Source organism: Mesoplodon bidens, assembly GCF_964165515.1.
Source record: "Mesoplodon bidens genome assembly, chromosome: 14".
NCBI lineage: Eukaryota > Metazoa > Chordata > Mammalia > Artiodactyla > Ziphiidae > Mesoplodon > Mesoplodon bidens.
In genome coordinates, this window is record NC_138170.1 from 62,615,533 (window position 1) to 62,631,400 (window position 15,868).

The 15,868-nt window shown below is 41.4% G+C and overlaps 1 protein-coding gene and 1 pseudogene across 8 annotated transcripts in view; both read right to left on the reverse strand.

Annotated features, from left to right (window-relative positions):
- Positions 1–15,868, reverse strand: part of LTBP1 (latent transforming growth factor beta binding protein 1) — a 424,505-nt gene that overhangs the window by 134,420 nt on the left and 274,217 nt on the right. For 3 of the 7 annotated variants that reach the window (XM_081253652.1, XM_081253649.1, XM_081253655.1), the window contains 5 exons: positions 11,091–11,258; positions 8,108–8,335; positions 5,917–5,939; positions 1,127–1,226; positions 206–304 (listed from right to left, as the gene is read on the reverse strand). In XM_081253652.1, coding sequence (XP_081109778.1) covers positions 206–304; positions 1,127–1,226; positions 5,917–5,939; positions 8,108–8,335; positions 11,091–11,258 — 618 coding nt within the window. The remainder of the gene's footprint in view (positions 1–205; positions 305–1,126; positions 1,227–5,916; positions 5,940–8,107; positions 8,336–11,090; positions 11,259–15,868) is intronic. The other 4 variants (XM_081253650.1, XM_081253653.1, XM_081253651.1 and 1 more) reach the window with 3 other exon arrangements.
- On the reverse strand, positions 2,599–4,145 carry LOC308627731 (GA-binding protein alpha chain-like; annotated as a pseudogene). Its single transcript has one exon. The product of its transcript is annotated as a GA-binding protein alpha chain-like (transcript).

Consider the following 15,868-nt stretch of genomic DNA (forward strand, 5'->3'; position numbering starts at 1 on the left):
CATGGCTCACGGGCCCAGCCGCTCTGCGGCATGTGGGATCCTCCCAGACCGGGGCACGAACCTGCGTCCCCTGCACCGGCAGGCGGACTCCCAACCACTGCGCCACCAGGGAAGCCCCATGTGATACAGTTTTGACACTACATTTAAAATGAAGTTCATATCCACGTCTCCTCCACAGGCTCTGTGACGTCGATACCGCACCTACCTGTTACTTGAGTAGGTGCAATGACTTGGCTGGCGCTTGATGTTGAAGCTTCAGGAGCTACTTCCACAGGCACAGGAGGTGATGTTTTTTCAATCACTACTATACGAGGAAGGGGGGAATAAAATGAAAATTAAAGGCTGTTATGTGCATTGAGATCCCATTTCAAAATGCAAGCATAATTTAATCTAACAACATACCACAGTAATTCTTGGATATAGGAAACAGCTATGGGTCCCTAAAGCTCATGATATTAGCCTGTAGTCCTGGTTTCAACATGTAGCAAGAATATCTGAGAGCAATTTGGAAGCCAAGAAAAACGACCCTTCATCAAATGATGAACCTCAATAATGTTCTAATAATATATACTACTCCTGACCACAGAAAATAGTGAAAAAATTTTATCATTACAATACTTATAATATAGTAGTCTCCCCTTATCTGCGGGGGATATGTTCTAAGACCTCCCCAGTGGATGTCTGAAACAGCAGATAGTATCAAACCCTACATATACTATGTTTTTTCCTATACTAACGGGCAGGAAGCATATAGAGCATGGATACTGGACAAAGGGATGATTCACGTCCCAGGCAGGATGGAGCAGCACGGCGTGAGATTTCATCATGCTACTCAGAACAATGCACAATTTAAAATGTATGAATTGTTTACTTCTGGAATTTTCCATTTAATATTTTTGGGCTGCAGCTGACCACAGAAAGTGAAACCACGGATAAAGAAGGATTGACTGTACCATACTTACACTAACATTATATGAGTATATTAATATACATAAGTGTGTTTCACATTTTACTTCACTTAGGAACTCTCCTGATTAAAACTTTAAAACCAAAGACACAAAAAAATCCTCATCTTACTCTTTTATTCAGAGTACTCTTACAAACAGCACAAATCAACACAGGCTACCTGGAAACTGTGGATGCAGATGAATAGTGGAAATGCCTGGAGAGAGCTGGGGTTGACTAGGCTCAAGTTTGGTTTTCTCTTGATCCAATGAAGGTATTTCCTAGATGGTTGTATTAAAAAGAAGAAAACAGAAAGTAGGAATTTTTAGTTTCCACATATTACTATTTTTATAAATTTTACTCTTAGAAAGGCAACAAATATCACAGGTACACAAAAGCTTGTGCAATTGCTTGAAATTTAAAAAAATGAACCATTGCTGTGCTGCTGCTATACTAAGCCCTTGAGTTTTCCGAGCAGTGCTGATATGTGCACACACCCTCACCCATTTCCCAGGGGCCCAAAGCAAAAGGTCTCTTCAGATATTTTAAACGAATGCCTTGGCTCAGGGGCCCACGTTTGGTCTGGAACAAGGCAAAACTGACCCCAGAGGAGAACTCCACCATCACCTCATTCACATGTGGCTTCTGCCCAAATAAAATGACCAGCCACACTTTGCAGATTAAGTAATGGATACAGGCGTGCCATAACAAAGAACACACAATACATTAAAATACAGTAAGCCAGTCAGTCATTACAGTAACTTTACACCTCCACCTCTCAGAATACTGGTAGTCAAACCTCTCAGAATACTGGTAGTCAAACAGCAACAGAAAAATAGGGACTTGGAGGAACACCTCACACATCCTGTTGACCACTCCTGTCCTCTGGGCCAGAAGCAAAGAAACAGACTGGCACCCAGGGCTCAGTTTCCAGTTACAGCTCCTTAGGGCCCCTGCAGACTGAACAATCGGGCTAGGTAAGGATCTGAGACCTCACTCACACCATTGTGGGCCCAGAGCGCTCACATCACCACTCCTGGTTAAAGCCCTCCTTGCTTTAATCACTGTCATCTTCCAGAAAGCTCACTCCCCTGGCCTCTGTTTCCCTTTTACCTTATCACCTTTTCTGCTTTTGGTAAAATAGATGTCCTGCCTGAGTATGTCATCAAAGACCCAATTGTGTAGGCATGAGTGCTTATATGGTAACTCCATTTAGATACTGCACAAATTCCTCAAACCCATCCCTTCCCCAAAGCATCCAGGCTCTGATTCCACCTTCTTCATTTCTATTAACGCCACAGTCATTAACCTGTCCAGGTTTAAAGTCAATTTTTAGTACCCCCTCTTTCATTCCTCATTCCAAGCCCTGCCCATTTCCACTATTCCTTGTATTTGTTCATCTTTTCCCACATCCAGAGCCCCTATTACCCTCGTGTGCACTCACTCTCTCATTCTCAGTTTCCTGTGGTCATCTAATCGACCTCTCAAGCTTCCTCTTTCTCCCCATCTCAGTTAATCCTGCTGTGATGTATCTTCTAGAAACATTGAGCACTTCTTACTTTTTCCCACATTTCCCCCTCTTCTTTTTTCTTTCACAAGAGTATGAAATATTTATAAAAAAAATCATGCATCAGATTGTACAGTCTAGAAATAAAAGAAGATTCAAATTCAGTAATAAAGGTAAGAGCAATACTTGCTCTAACATTTAAGAAAGACCTTGGACTCCCAAAAGGTCCTGGGCTCAATTATCCTTTTCTGTTTGCAAAGACGCAGTAGCCAGGGCTACTGCTGTAACTGGCTGGGCAATTCCATGGAGTTGCATCTTTGTTCTTTGTTTCTTCTGTTCACATTCTGTGACCAAATGGTTCAACTCTGCTGCACTGTATCCAATAAGTCTTCAAGTCACAGACAAACTTGTAGACAAATCTCTTGCCTTGAACTTTACAAATCATGTCCCCATCATAATAAATACCTTAATGCACGACTAAGTTTCTCATTGTTCATTGCAGGTTTATTTTTACGTTGTCCCCATTTTTGTGCAACCAATTCGGGCTGATTTAGCTTAAATTCTCCTTCATCACCAACCCAAGAAATGCAATCTCGAGCATCCTTGTCAGTAAGAAGTTCTAGCAAAAACTGCCACAGTTGGATTTGGCCGTTGTTTCCTGTTCTGTTCCCAGGTGAACTTCTATCTTCTCCTGAAATCCTTGGAGCTCTTTGTACTTTAGCTGCCTTTGCACTACTATTTATAGCTTTAATGCCTGTTGGTGTAGCAAACTGCACTGATGCTGGAATAATTTGCACAGGTCGATCAACTGTAGCTATCTCATTCATCTGTTGTTCTTGGCTTGCCAATACATATTTTCGAAGAAGTTCCAGATGACTCCAGAGAATTTCTCCCCGAGGAACCCGCTGAAAAAAATCTTCTTGGTTGAGACTACTGAGTTCTCTTCCGGAAATATTCATTGTCGTGAGGTCTATCTCGGTCTTGCTGAATTCCTTCATTACCCAAACCACCCAACGCAGGACTTGGTCTGTGGACCACTGTATGGGATCATAGGGTACCCCAAGACGTTCTTGCTCCTTCCTATAACCTTCCAGAGCAGCAGCCCATCTCTTCACTTGTTCTGAGGTTTCATCTGAAATGGTTGTAATGTGTTTTGTGCCATCAAGAGTTATCACTTGAACTTCCTCAACAAGATGTGCTTCTGCTTCGGCACGGCGGGCATCTGGATCAATACCTACTTCAACTGTTTGCGCAGGTTTAACAATTTCCAGGATGTTTAGGTTTGGTTCAATTCCTTGGTAAGAAATTACCTGAACACTAAGCTGTACAGGTCCATCTGTCTTTACTCCTTGGTCAAATAAACTTCGTTCTGGATCCAGCTGGATATCTTTCAGGCAAATTTCAAATTGCCAAAGAACACTGCAGTCTTGGTTCTAGTAGTTTCTTCAAACTGCCTATTGGCTCACTGATGTCTATGGCCGGGCTTACACATTCAGCTGGAGTGTAGGTTTGTTCCACAATGCTTTCTTCCGTGCACTCTGGCTTCTCTGTTCCATCAATCTCCACTTCTATCAGCCCCTCTGCTTCTCTTTTCGTCATGATTGAAGTATTTCAAAAGCTGACCCCTCCACTTCCTCCTCCTGTTTGGCTTCTGTCTCACCTAGAGCCGTCCGGTCGCCGACTGTCTCCGAGACGCTTCCTGTCCGGTGAGTCTCCCCCTCTTCTTAAGAATAGACTAGCTTTTCAATTATCTATTAAAAGGTGACCCCAGTCAGTCTCAACTGCACCCCCACCCCCTGCAGCCCATGGTCAATGCTAGCAAGAAGCAGACATGACCAGATGTGAGTCCACTACCGCAGCTTACAGACAGAATTCCACACCTGCCCCCCGACTCCCTGCCCCCAGCAGCATGGGGCGGCCGACTTCCTACTTCCTAACCAATGTCACTTCTCCACTTGACAAGTTCGGTCCAGTTGAGGAGGAGGGGATTTCCCCACCTACTGCAACTGCAGTTTGGTGTTCCAAGCCTTCCAAAGCAGCTTCCCCCCACCAAGTCCTCTTTCTAACGGAGTCTCTCCTGCTCCCCTAACTGACCTCTTGCTGTCCCCTCCCTCACTGCACCTATGCGCATGTAATTTCACATCAAGGGACCACCCTGCTTTCTCTTCATCAATCTTTAATATCGTGAGACCTCTGCAAAAAGTCAAGACCGCAAAGCCTATGGCTGCATTTTCCCCACTGCCTCCTCTGCAAATAAACTGCAGGAAAAGTACACAAGCAAATTCTCAGGCCCTCTTTCAGATCCTTTATGAGAGTTACCATAAACTCAATCATAAACAGAGGAGAACAAAATCAGATAAGATGAAGTTGTCAGGGAGCTTGGCTGGCCCACTCATGGGCTAAAGGATTCCTCCCACTCATCACCCAGAACGAAATTCAAAATCAACAAAATTGCAAACTACTGTACAGCACTGATCTTTGGAAATGCTACCCAAGAGCTGCAAATATGCATGTAAAATATGCATATCTGTTGTACTTCTTTGGGGGTCAATATAATGTAACATTTTTCCTTATTGGATGCTATCAGTCTAAAATCGTTCCTTTTTTCTAGATTCTTTCAGCACTTTTAACACTTATGTTATTCTATCCCCCTAATTATAAGCTAAAGGTTTAAAAAACTATTTGTAATAATTCACATATGTATATGACCCATCTAAATCCTAACAATTACTGCAATCTTGCCAACTGAATGAACACTACACAAATGTATAAGCATTTAATAATTACCTAATTTTCATGTTACCAATAAAGAAATATTCAGACAAGGAACAATATTACATAAATAAGACAGAGCTCCAGCAAATGCCAGTATTTTCTACTGATAAATCTCACAATTCATAGCCTTTTTCTGGTGCCAAAAAAAAATAGATTAAAATTTCTCTAAAATTTTAAAGAAGCAATATCCCAGCATTTGATTATAAATTTCAAGGGTAAGCTCTGCTCCTACTCCAATTTAACTCAAACATTCACGTCAAATATTAGTCGAACTAAGAAGTACATCACTCAGTATATATATGCACTCTGAGAATACACAATTACATAAACATGTCAGAACCTTTCTTTCCATAGATGGTCCAGGACATGAACTGACTCCTTGAATTTCATTTAAGCCCCTGATTCCCATCAGTCCTATCGTTTTTTTCTCCCTAGATTTAAGTTCCATGAGAACAAGGAGTTTTGTCTGATTTGTTTTCTACTGTTTTCCTAACATTCAGAGTAGTGCCAGTTATATAGTAGGTGCTCAATAAATATTTATTGAATGAATGAATGCTATATTTCCTTAAACCAAATAATGCATAATAGACATGTTACTGTATTTAAGTCTTAAAAAATCACACATAATCTAGAAGAAAGTCATTTTGAAGGTAAAAAAAGGCGACTTGCAAACACAATGAATAAATTACCTTCTCAGGAGGTACAGTTGCCACTAAAATCAAAAAAGAAAGAAGGACATTAGTACAATTTTAGACAGTCCACTACATAATATTTCATTTTCTAAAAAAGCAACAAAAGTTCAGTATGTCTCCAACAGGATTAAGAATCAAACTAAATCAAATGCAGAATTATGGTCATCTACCATTTTGGAGAATTTTACACGAATGACAGGGGAAAAGTATCTGTGCTACGTCATTCCTCAATTACAGGAGATCAGGTAGCAGATGTGATGAAGTTCTTTCCAACTCACTTGCTAACTAAAAAAGTTAAAGGAGGCAACACTTCCTGGTACATTGTTTCATGTCTAATCTCAACTTTGTAGAACTTCCCACACCTTGGAAAACAAACATATTCATTATATTTATCCTTAACATAATAAATAATGTTTGAAATGCTTTCTGATGTCACTGTTAAAAAAGAACGCCCTATTTCAATAAGAGACCAAAGAAAGGGTGCTGCATTCTTAGTGCATAGTGATCTTTAATGAAGCCCTGTGAGCATTTTCAGGAAGATATGCTAACAAGATCATGAAAAAAATCACAAGCCAGAAAGATCCAATGAGAGATTAGCATCAGTATGTTGAACAAATCACAGATTACACCATCAACGACATTATTATAGGGTGGTGGTGGGAGTGATTATGCCTTTCTATTTTGAAACACTTTTCAAAAATCAGTATGTAGAATTAGTCCTTAAGCCTTAGATCAATAATCACAGGGATTTTTCTCATGAGTCAACGTTTCTATAAACATTAGTATAAAAGGTAGATGCATTAACTTGTAAAACCAATCAGGGCACCAGATTGTTACCACTGCTGCAATGTTCTTGTGGTTAGAAAAAGTCAACTAACCTTCTATCCTGTCTAACCCACCACCAAGAAACTCTTGAGGCAGAATCTGGACCACAGCCCATTTCCTCCTGCTTGTGCCAAGGCAGAGAAGGTGCAAACATCTGGCCAAGTGCACAGGAGCAAACTGGCCAGCACTGTCAATTCTAGGTGAGGTCCTACCTCGTCTGCCTAACCAGGGAGAAATGCAGCAAGTGAGAGAGGGGAATAAAATAGGCTAGAACACACAGACGTTCAGAGCCCTGAAAAGAGACCTCTCTTCCTTGCCAAGCTCCCAGCGCCTCACTAACCTGGGCACCTTCTCCCCTCACAAAACCCATAAATGGACACCCTGAATTCTGACCTAAGAATCAAGTGTGAAAGGCCAACAGGAGCTTTATTAAAGCCAATACCTATTCCACACAAGCTAAGATCTTTGTTCCTCCCATCTGAGGTGAGCACTTTTGTGGTGACAAAGATATTCAAAGTATTGGACATGCTGGTCTCTATGGAGAGACTGAGATAGATAATCCCTCCTTCCGAACCAGAGAGTCAAAGCCCCTTGTCTCTAGTCTCCCTCTGGAGTAGGCGGCCTTAACCACTTCCTCGGAAAAATGTGCTCCTTGGTCATATCACATACTCTTTGTATGACATCTGCAAGTCAGTTGCTCTAAGTCTTGGTTTCTCAAAATGTAAATTAAAAGACTTCACTAGGTGATCTCCAAGATCTCTTTCACTGATCCTGTCTTTCTTCATTTTGCTTCCCCTTATCCCTGACTGCCTGTGAGACTCTATTTCATGGACGCTCAGTTGACGCTTTAACTTTTTTAAGTCTATGGATTCCATTTTTAAAGTAAATACATATTTATTAAATGGCCCTGTAGACACAGAAGTGAATTCAGGCTACTCCCTGAAAAATGTGAATCACTCTCCAGGAATAAACACCAAGAAAAAGTAGCTCCCAAACACAAGACAATGTCCTGAGATGACCGTGGAATACTGCCACCTGCTAGGTGCATACTACTCTGCAGCAGTGGTTCTCAATCAGGGGTAATTCTGCCCTCAGGGGACACTTAGTGATACTTGGACACCTTTTTGGTTGTAGCAACTGGGAGGGGGAGGGTGCTACTGGCTTCTAGAGGTTAGAGGCCAAGGATGTTGCTAGACATACTACAATACACAGAGCAGCCCCTCACATCAAAGAACTATCCATCCCAAATTGTCAATAGTGCCGAGGCTGAAAACCCCTAGAGGTTCTAGAGGTTATAAGCAGGGAAACCAAAGCAAAGACCCACAGACAGATGGCTAGGTCCGTGATCCATTTCCACTCTCACCTTCTGGCTCCACCGCTCCTGGCCCCTGCTCCCGGGAGAAGGTCAGGGCCTCCACTGGCTCTTCCTTGGCTGGGAGAGGTGGAGGATGAGTACTTTTAGCAACAGGTTGAGTGTTCTTTGGCTTGACAAATACAGGTCCTTTACCTACATGGTGATGGATTGGCCTGCGTCTATGAACGCCAGATACCGTATAACCCATTCCACCAGGACAGATTTCCTTAAAAGCAGCTAGATTTGGGATGGGAAAATATTCCTTTTAAAAATCTAAAAGTGCAAACTTATACAGAGGAAAACAGCATGATGAATATCTCTTAATAAATCATCACTAATATAGTTACATTTAAAAACTTCAAAAACAGATGCAAAATGCTTGAATTTCTGTCAAACTTGCATATTTACAGAAAAAACCCAACCCTTTCTTTTACTAAACATTTCTCCATCTGTTAATTCCTTATCCTACCCAATCAGAATTTTATATATATATATATATAGCATATATAGCATATAGAGAGCACATATTTTATATATATTAACACGTCAGCTACAAATTAGGAGATAGCATACATATCATGTTTTCTATTTAATATTCTATATCACATCATGTATCATGTATTACACACATAAAATATATGTAATACATTAGATTTTTAGGTACAGAACATACTATATATATTATATATATCTCAGGGGGAGTGTAATATCAGCAAAAATCAGACTGTTCCCTCTTGCTTTGGTCTAATTTCACTAGTTATTAACCAGGAACTCAGTAACATCTAAGTTAAATGACTAGCAAGAAGGTTGAAAAAGAAAAAGAAATCACTATGGAGGGAAATGAGGTGCTGAAATCATCCTAATTTGTTTCCAGTTGAAGAAACCAAAGGACTCAGCCAGGATGGAGGTTATCAGCTGACATGGGGAGGCTGGTTAAGAAGGACTGAAACAGGGCAAGTGGCTTTGAAGAGAGATTCTCAGGATGGTGAAAAGGAATCCAGCGAAATACACATGCTAAAGGGATGATGGGTAGAAATAAAGAAAAAAAGGACACGCCAAGTTAGAATGTAGGTATTTTCAAGGAGAGGGATGACAAGTGAGCAAAAGCCTGACCATGACCAACTGGTCGAATTATCCTGAGGGCTGGGAAATATTCTATGCCCTGGAACTGCTATTCCCGCCAGGAAGGTGGTTTTGTATGCTTTAAAAAAAAAAAAAAAAAAAAGTTGACTGGGGACCTGTGATTTGCTAGCCTCCATTGCATAATTGCCAGGAATGAGTCAAGGGGAAAGACAAGAGAGGCAAGGCAGTGTGTGGCCCGAGGAGGAACAATCCACCTAAGCCCTTTGGTGTCAGCGCTGGAGGCAAGTTACCAAATGCAGACACCAAGGAGCTCATGGTCAACGTTTTTATTTCTACTTTTAAAACTGAAAGTAAAATAAGTCACTTTTCACTTCCACTGAACAAGAGATCTCTTGATGTTCTGGACCTAAAATTAGCTCTCGGTAAAAATAAAACCCCCCAATTCTCCTTAAAACATGCTACAATTTGTTTTTCTAAGGATCACACATTAAATGGTAGAACCTCATTTTTATGTTTAACTATGAAATACAATTTTCATGTGGAATAGATGTTTCTAGCAAAAATGTCTTTCTATCAAGTATTTGAAGCATGAATGAACTAAACATTACTCTTATGAAAATCACCATACATCCAAAAACTGGTTAAGGGCCAAAATTTTATCTTTAATATTATTTTCAAACTTAGTTACTACACTTTATGGAAAAGTCTTCCGGTGTTATATTTACCTTCTTGATTTATGCTTCATGTAAGGGTTACAAAAGCTATCAAAATTGAACTTAAAGTGGGTCTGTGAATTATCAAGATCATGAATTTAATTGATTATTACTTTTTAATACTGAGAGGATCAGATCCCACAGGAGGATACTAGGGCCTTCTGGAGATGTGTCAAGTTACCCAGTAAACCAAACTACCATCAACATTATACTGTCTCTGCTTTACCAGTTCTTTCTGATCCTAGCCATCAACAAACGTGGCTCACGATAGTTAAATTTATATTTACAACTTGTCTGCAACAGTGCAAGTTATAGGCTTAAGACATTAAATGGCCCTGTGAGAGTCAATACACTTCCCTACGTGGGAAGCACCTTATGGAACAAGAAACTGAGTAGACATTTTTTATGCCTACCCCATGCCAGTGAAATTGGGGCCACTCCTTTTTTGATAATATCATGCCCAGTATTTGCAGGTATATTTCTTTCTCTTCTCTTTAACTCTACTTGACCCTGCTTGAGAAGTTGGTCTCCCTGGTATAAGCAAGGCACTTAGATAAATTTATGCTTTCAGGGCATTAGGCCATTACGTACTCAACTGAAGGATAAAGAATCATCACTTCTTAATATTCAGCTCCCACCCAGAAGTTCATGGGAGCTTTGGCAGGATCTGCCCTTGAGTTGTTAATCTTCATAGCATAAATTCAATCAATCATATTCATAGTGAATATAATTTTCTCCATTTCCAACTGGAGAAATCAAGCACAATGTTCTTAACAGGACCTGAGAGGCACCCGTTCAATACATGAGTGAAAGAGTTAAACTGCACCAGGTCTAGTCGCTGTGCAGGCGGTGAGCAACCATCAGGAAAGTGCAAGTCCAACAGGGCCTTCTGGTCTCTCCACACTTTCAAACAACAGACTTAGGGCCCTAGAAGCTACGGATAAAATGCAATGGCTTTTCTTAACATCCAAAAGGAACTCTAATGTTACACACAATGGGAAAAGCTCTTTGCATGTAATTTTTTCCACTGATTCAACCTCGTGTGTTCACGGTTTTTACAAAAGGGATAAAAACACATCGCATTATTAATAACTAATTTTAAAGTCAGAAACTACAAATAACCCAAGCTGCCCAAATCATCCTGTGTGCTTGTGTGGCCAGGAGTGAATGTGAGCACACAGTGGGGCATGTCTTACCTGTGCCTGGAAGGGGACATTTCTCACAGTGTGGGCCCCAGGCCTTGCCCACACTACAACAGCAGAGCTGCTTGGTGAGATGAACAGACAGGGGGTGCATACACTGCCTTCCGGAACTGACAAGTCGGTAACAGGGCCCTTTCTCCTCAGAGATCACAGGGGTATCCGCTGAAGCAGAGAGATAAGGCCTGACGTCACCCAAGAAACGACAAAAACCAGTTCGACATTTCACATAATAGTAAAATGAACCTAAAAGTTTGGATTACAAGTCATACTTCAGAATAAATCTGTCTAAATGTAGGGCATTACCCTTCTGGATTTAGGGTCAGTTGACCAAATGAGTTTCAAGAGTCAGGACATCAAACGTCCCTGTCTGTGTCTGGTCCCTTCTTCCATTTTAGTAAGTGTTGAAAATCAACTATGTGTGCGTGAGTGAGAACAAATAATTTCAACCAAAATAAACCTGCCTAAATAAACCTAACTATAAAACCTAATTATCAAAATCTCTACCTCATTTGTTGTCTTGTATTTAGCCATAAGAGAGGTAGTTCTGGGCTTCCCTGGTGGTGCAGTGGTTTGGAGTCCGCCTGCCGATGCAGGGGACACGGGTTTGTGCCCCGGTCCGGGAAGATCCCACGTGCCGCAGAGAGGCTGGGACCGTGAGCCATGGCTGCTGAGCCTGCGCGTCCGGAGCCTGTGCTCCGCAACGGGAGAGGCCACAACAGTGAGAGGCCCGCGTACCGCAAAAAAAAAAAAAAAAAAAAAAAAAGAGAGAGGTAGTTCTAGGGCAGAATTTGGTAAACAGCCAGGTATCATGGAAAGTCAGGAACTGAACATAGTAGATACTACAAATCAGCTATCACTCTTCTTGCTTGGAGGACTGTGAAAGCCTGCAGGGTCCTATCCGGTCTCATCCTAGGCTAGCGACCAGCAAATGGGAGACAAAGGACAGCTTCTGACTGGCAATGCCACACAAGGCCCCGGTCCAGCCAGACAGCACACCAGAGAAGGAGGAGATGACATCCTCAACCCCTCAGGAAACATCACAAAAGCACATCAGCCCATAGTCATCCAATACCTAAGTCCTCATTCTGATTCTTCTGCTATAAATTTAGTAGATGAGACTTCATTAATCTAACAGCTACTGGGCACATAGGGCAAATATGAGAATAAGAAAGACACATCCCTGCCTTCACAAAGATCATTTTCTAGAGTAAATGTGCATGCATGGAGAATGTTCTACAGATCCAGTTCCAGGCCAAGTCAACACTGCTGAACAGACCAAGCTTGATGGTCACCTCTCTGTTCATTCCCCATGTCAACAAAAGCTCTTCTCTACTGCATCACTGTCCAAATGAGCTTTTCCCAATTTGCCTTTCCCTTACCCAATTCCTCTAGCACCTGGCACTTCCAAATCACCTTCCTTTCCTGCTCAGAGCTAAATTTTCATTCTCACAAAATGACTGACATCTCTGCTACCAGAAACAACCTGATTCAATGAAAGCACTACAGCACAGTGAAGAGAGCAAGGGGTTTTAGAGCCAGACAGACTTGGGCTCACATAGTGGGTCTACCACTTGCCAGAAATATAACCTAGGGAAGTCACTTCAACTGGCTGCAATGGTTTATGTGTCAACTTGACTGGGCCACAGAACCTAGATAGCTGGTCAAAGACAGGTCTGAATGTTGATGTGAAGGCATTTTTCACATGAGATTAACATTTAAATTAGTAGATTTTGAGTCAAGCAGATGACTCTCCGGGATGTGGGTGCGCCTTATCCAAGCACTTGAAGGCCTTAGGAGAAAAAGAGACTGATCTCCCCAGAGGAAGAAGGAATTTTGCCAGCAGACAGCCTTCAGACTCTGGCTGCACCATTAGCTGTTCCCAGGACCTCCAGGCTGCCAGCCTACCCTGCAGATTGGAGCTTGCCAACCTCCACATTCATGTGAGCCAATTCCTTAAAAATCCCTTTTCATCCACCCACGCTATTGGCTCCATTTCTCTGGAGAGAATGCTAACTAATACACTGGCTGAGCCTCAATAACTCCCTCACAGGTGACAAGCTCAATGTATAGACTCAAAATATCATATGCTAAACGTTTGGTTCAGAGTAGACACAATATACACGTCAGCCTGCCTTATTAATAAAAGCAGGTATCTCCAGCCTCTCAAGGGCATTTGTACACGACTTGATCACTGCTGTAGTGGTAGAATTTCAACACAGTGAAAACAGTCGAAAAAAGGATATGGGTGAATTGGAGGGGGGAGCACAGGAGACCTTCCTAAGGCTTCAAAACTTAGTTCCTCTAATACGGCCAGGTTTGCCCAAGATTACTAAAAACGTGGTAAAAGGGAGAAGTATGAGCCTTTTTCTCTCCCTTCTCCTACTCACTTTCTGGAGTCTGTGCAAGTCAGCTATGAAAGATTAAAGGTCACAGAAGAAAAGAAAAGAAAATTTATGAGTATGGTTATTACCCCCAAAAGGATAAGTTTCTGGAATGATTGACCAGCACTTATATAGCATATGCGTGTGGGTCTGTCTCTCTATATACGTTGTATAATCTTAAGAACATATACGTAGTTCTAGGATAATCAGCTCACCAAGGATTTGGCTCCAAAATTTCTTCTCCAACCAAAGTGTTTGGAATTCACAACACATATTTCCATAGAAACAACATCAGGTCAACTCACAAGAGCCTATTTTACACGTGGTAGGGATTAATTATAACACGAATAGCATTAAGGTTAGTTCTAGATCCCAAGAACAAGGGCCGTTTAAAGCAGAGCAGAGTTTCCCCAAACCCTGGACATTGGCAGACGGTGACATTGGCCCCTTGTGCTGACCTGTCCACACTCGCTCCCTGGTATCCACCTCGCCCTCATATCCAGGGTAGTGATACTACCTTAGGCACCATCCCTGTTACACTTACTCTGCCCCCCTATCCAAGGACTCTACCTTAAAGTAACATATCAGGCCTACCGCCCAGATTAACCCCAAACTCCAAATCAGCAATTCAGTTTTTAAGGGATTAGTATGTGTATTTGTGTGTAAGTGAATTATAAGAGATTGCTTGTTCATTAAAGCAAGTCTCTGGTTGAGGCTCCATGCATGGCGCACACACACACAGAGAAAGCAAAATTTTAGGCATTTTATCATGTGGAGAATAATGACAGAAGTCAAGCAAGCTAATTCCTCCTAAACATCTTCTCCTGAAAGGTCTCTGTTTTATAGGTGTTTGTCCTTGCATCATTTCCTAACCCAGAGATTCTCCCTAAGTGCTAGGGGTACTGGTGTTTTGGTTTTTTTTTTTCCACGACAGCTTCCAACGCACTTCAAGTGGGGGCCTTCAAGGGAATAAGAATCACTGGCTTACAGAGTCATCAAAACTCAGCTGTTGGTGTGTCAGGGAACATCAGACCATGTTGCAACTAAACATTGTGCTTCACCCCAAGTGCACATAATAATAAGCCATTAACTAATAAAAAAAAATCTGCTCCTTCAAAGATGGAAGAAATCCCAGGAGGAAGCCATTGGAAAGGTCTGGCTTACATACCTAAATTATACTAATGCTCCTATGATTCAAATTTTCTTTGCTCTACAATTATGTGGATCAAAAAGTGTTAATTTATGCCTCCCTCAGATTTCTAACAGGATGTGCCCTTTAAAATGGCCTCTATTTTAATGCCTAAGTCAGCTGTTATTCTTTTATCATTTCAAATGACTTATATGGCAATTCACTTATTTCATTAAACACCTCTAGCACTTTCACATTCAACATGATACATAAACCCAGGAACAATATGCTACCTAGAATGATGCATGATTGGTGTTTCTACTGTCTGAGTATCTTTAACCACAGATTGAAAGGCTGGTTGTAAAGGCTAATTCATTCGTATACTACATTTATTATTTAAAATATAATAAACGTGATTATATAGTCTATTGCATCATAAGGATTTACACTATACTAAAAAAAAAATCAATATTGCCCAAAGATTGCTAAAGAATTGGTGGAGGGCTTCCCTGGTGGCGCAGTGGTTGAGAGTCCGCCTGCCGATGCAGGGGACACGGGTTCGTGCCCTGGTCTGGGAATATCCCACATAGCCGCGGAGCGGCTGGGCCCATGAGCCATGGCCGCTGAGCCTGCGCATCCGGAGCCTGTGCTCCTCAACGGGAGAGTCCACAGCAGTGAGAGGCCCGCGTACCACAAAAAAAAAAAAAAAAAAAAAAGAATTGGTTGAAATGGGAATGGGTCAGAGTAATGAGGAGGAATTACAAAGCGTGCTGGTAGGTTCATATGTGTAGGTTCCCTGAAATATGGGTTTTGCAGATTGTATTTTCTGTAGGATGTGTTGCTAAGATTCAGGTGCACAGATTCAGTTACTCTATATAGAGGGAAAAACATTTCAGAAGCATAAACCCTACTAGAAATGCCACATCAGTCAGTCAAGAAAACAAATCTTTTGCTCCTGGTGACAGACATGGGAAAAATCTTCCAAAGAAATAAACATATAGCTGTATACCCAAGTACAGTATTGAATCTTCACCATATATAGCCAATGCTGATGGTGATTGCATAACAAACCACCGTGAGAAGGTAATATGCTATGGTTCTCACATTTGGGCTCCCCAGTAATGTATTAACCAACTTATACTTAATTATAGGGTCGTACAACCAACTCTGATTATACTTTCAAAGCCATGCTGCTCTTATCAATTCAAACATAAATGTAAGTAGTATTAAGCAGATATAAATTAACCTGGTACTTGGAACAA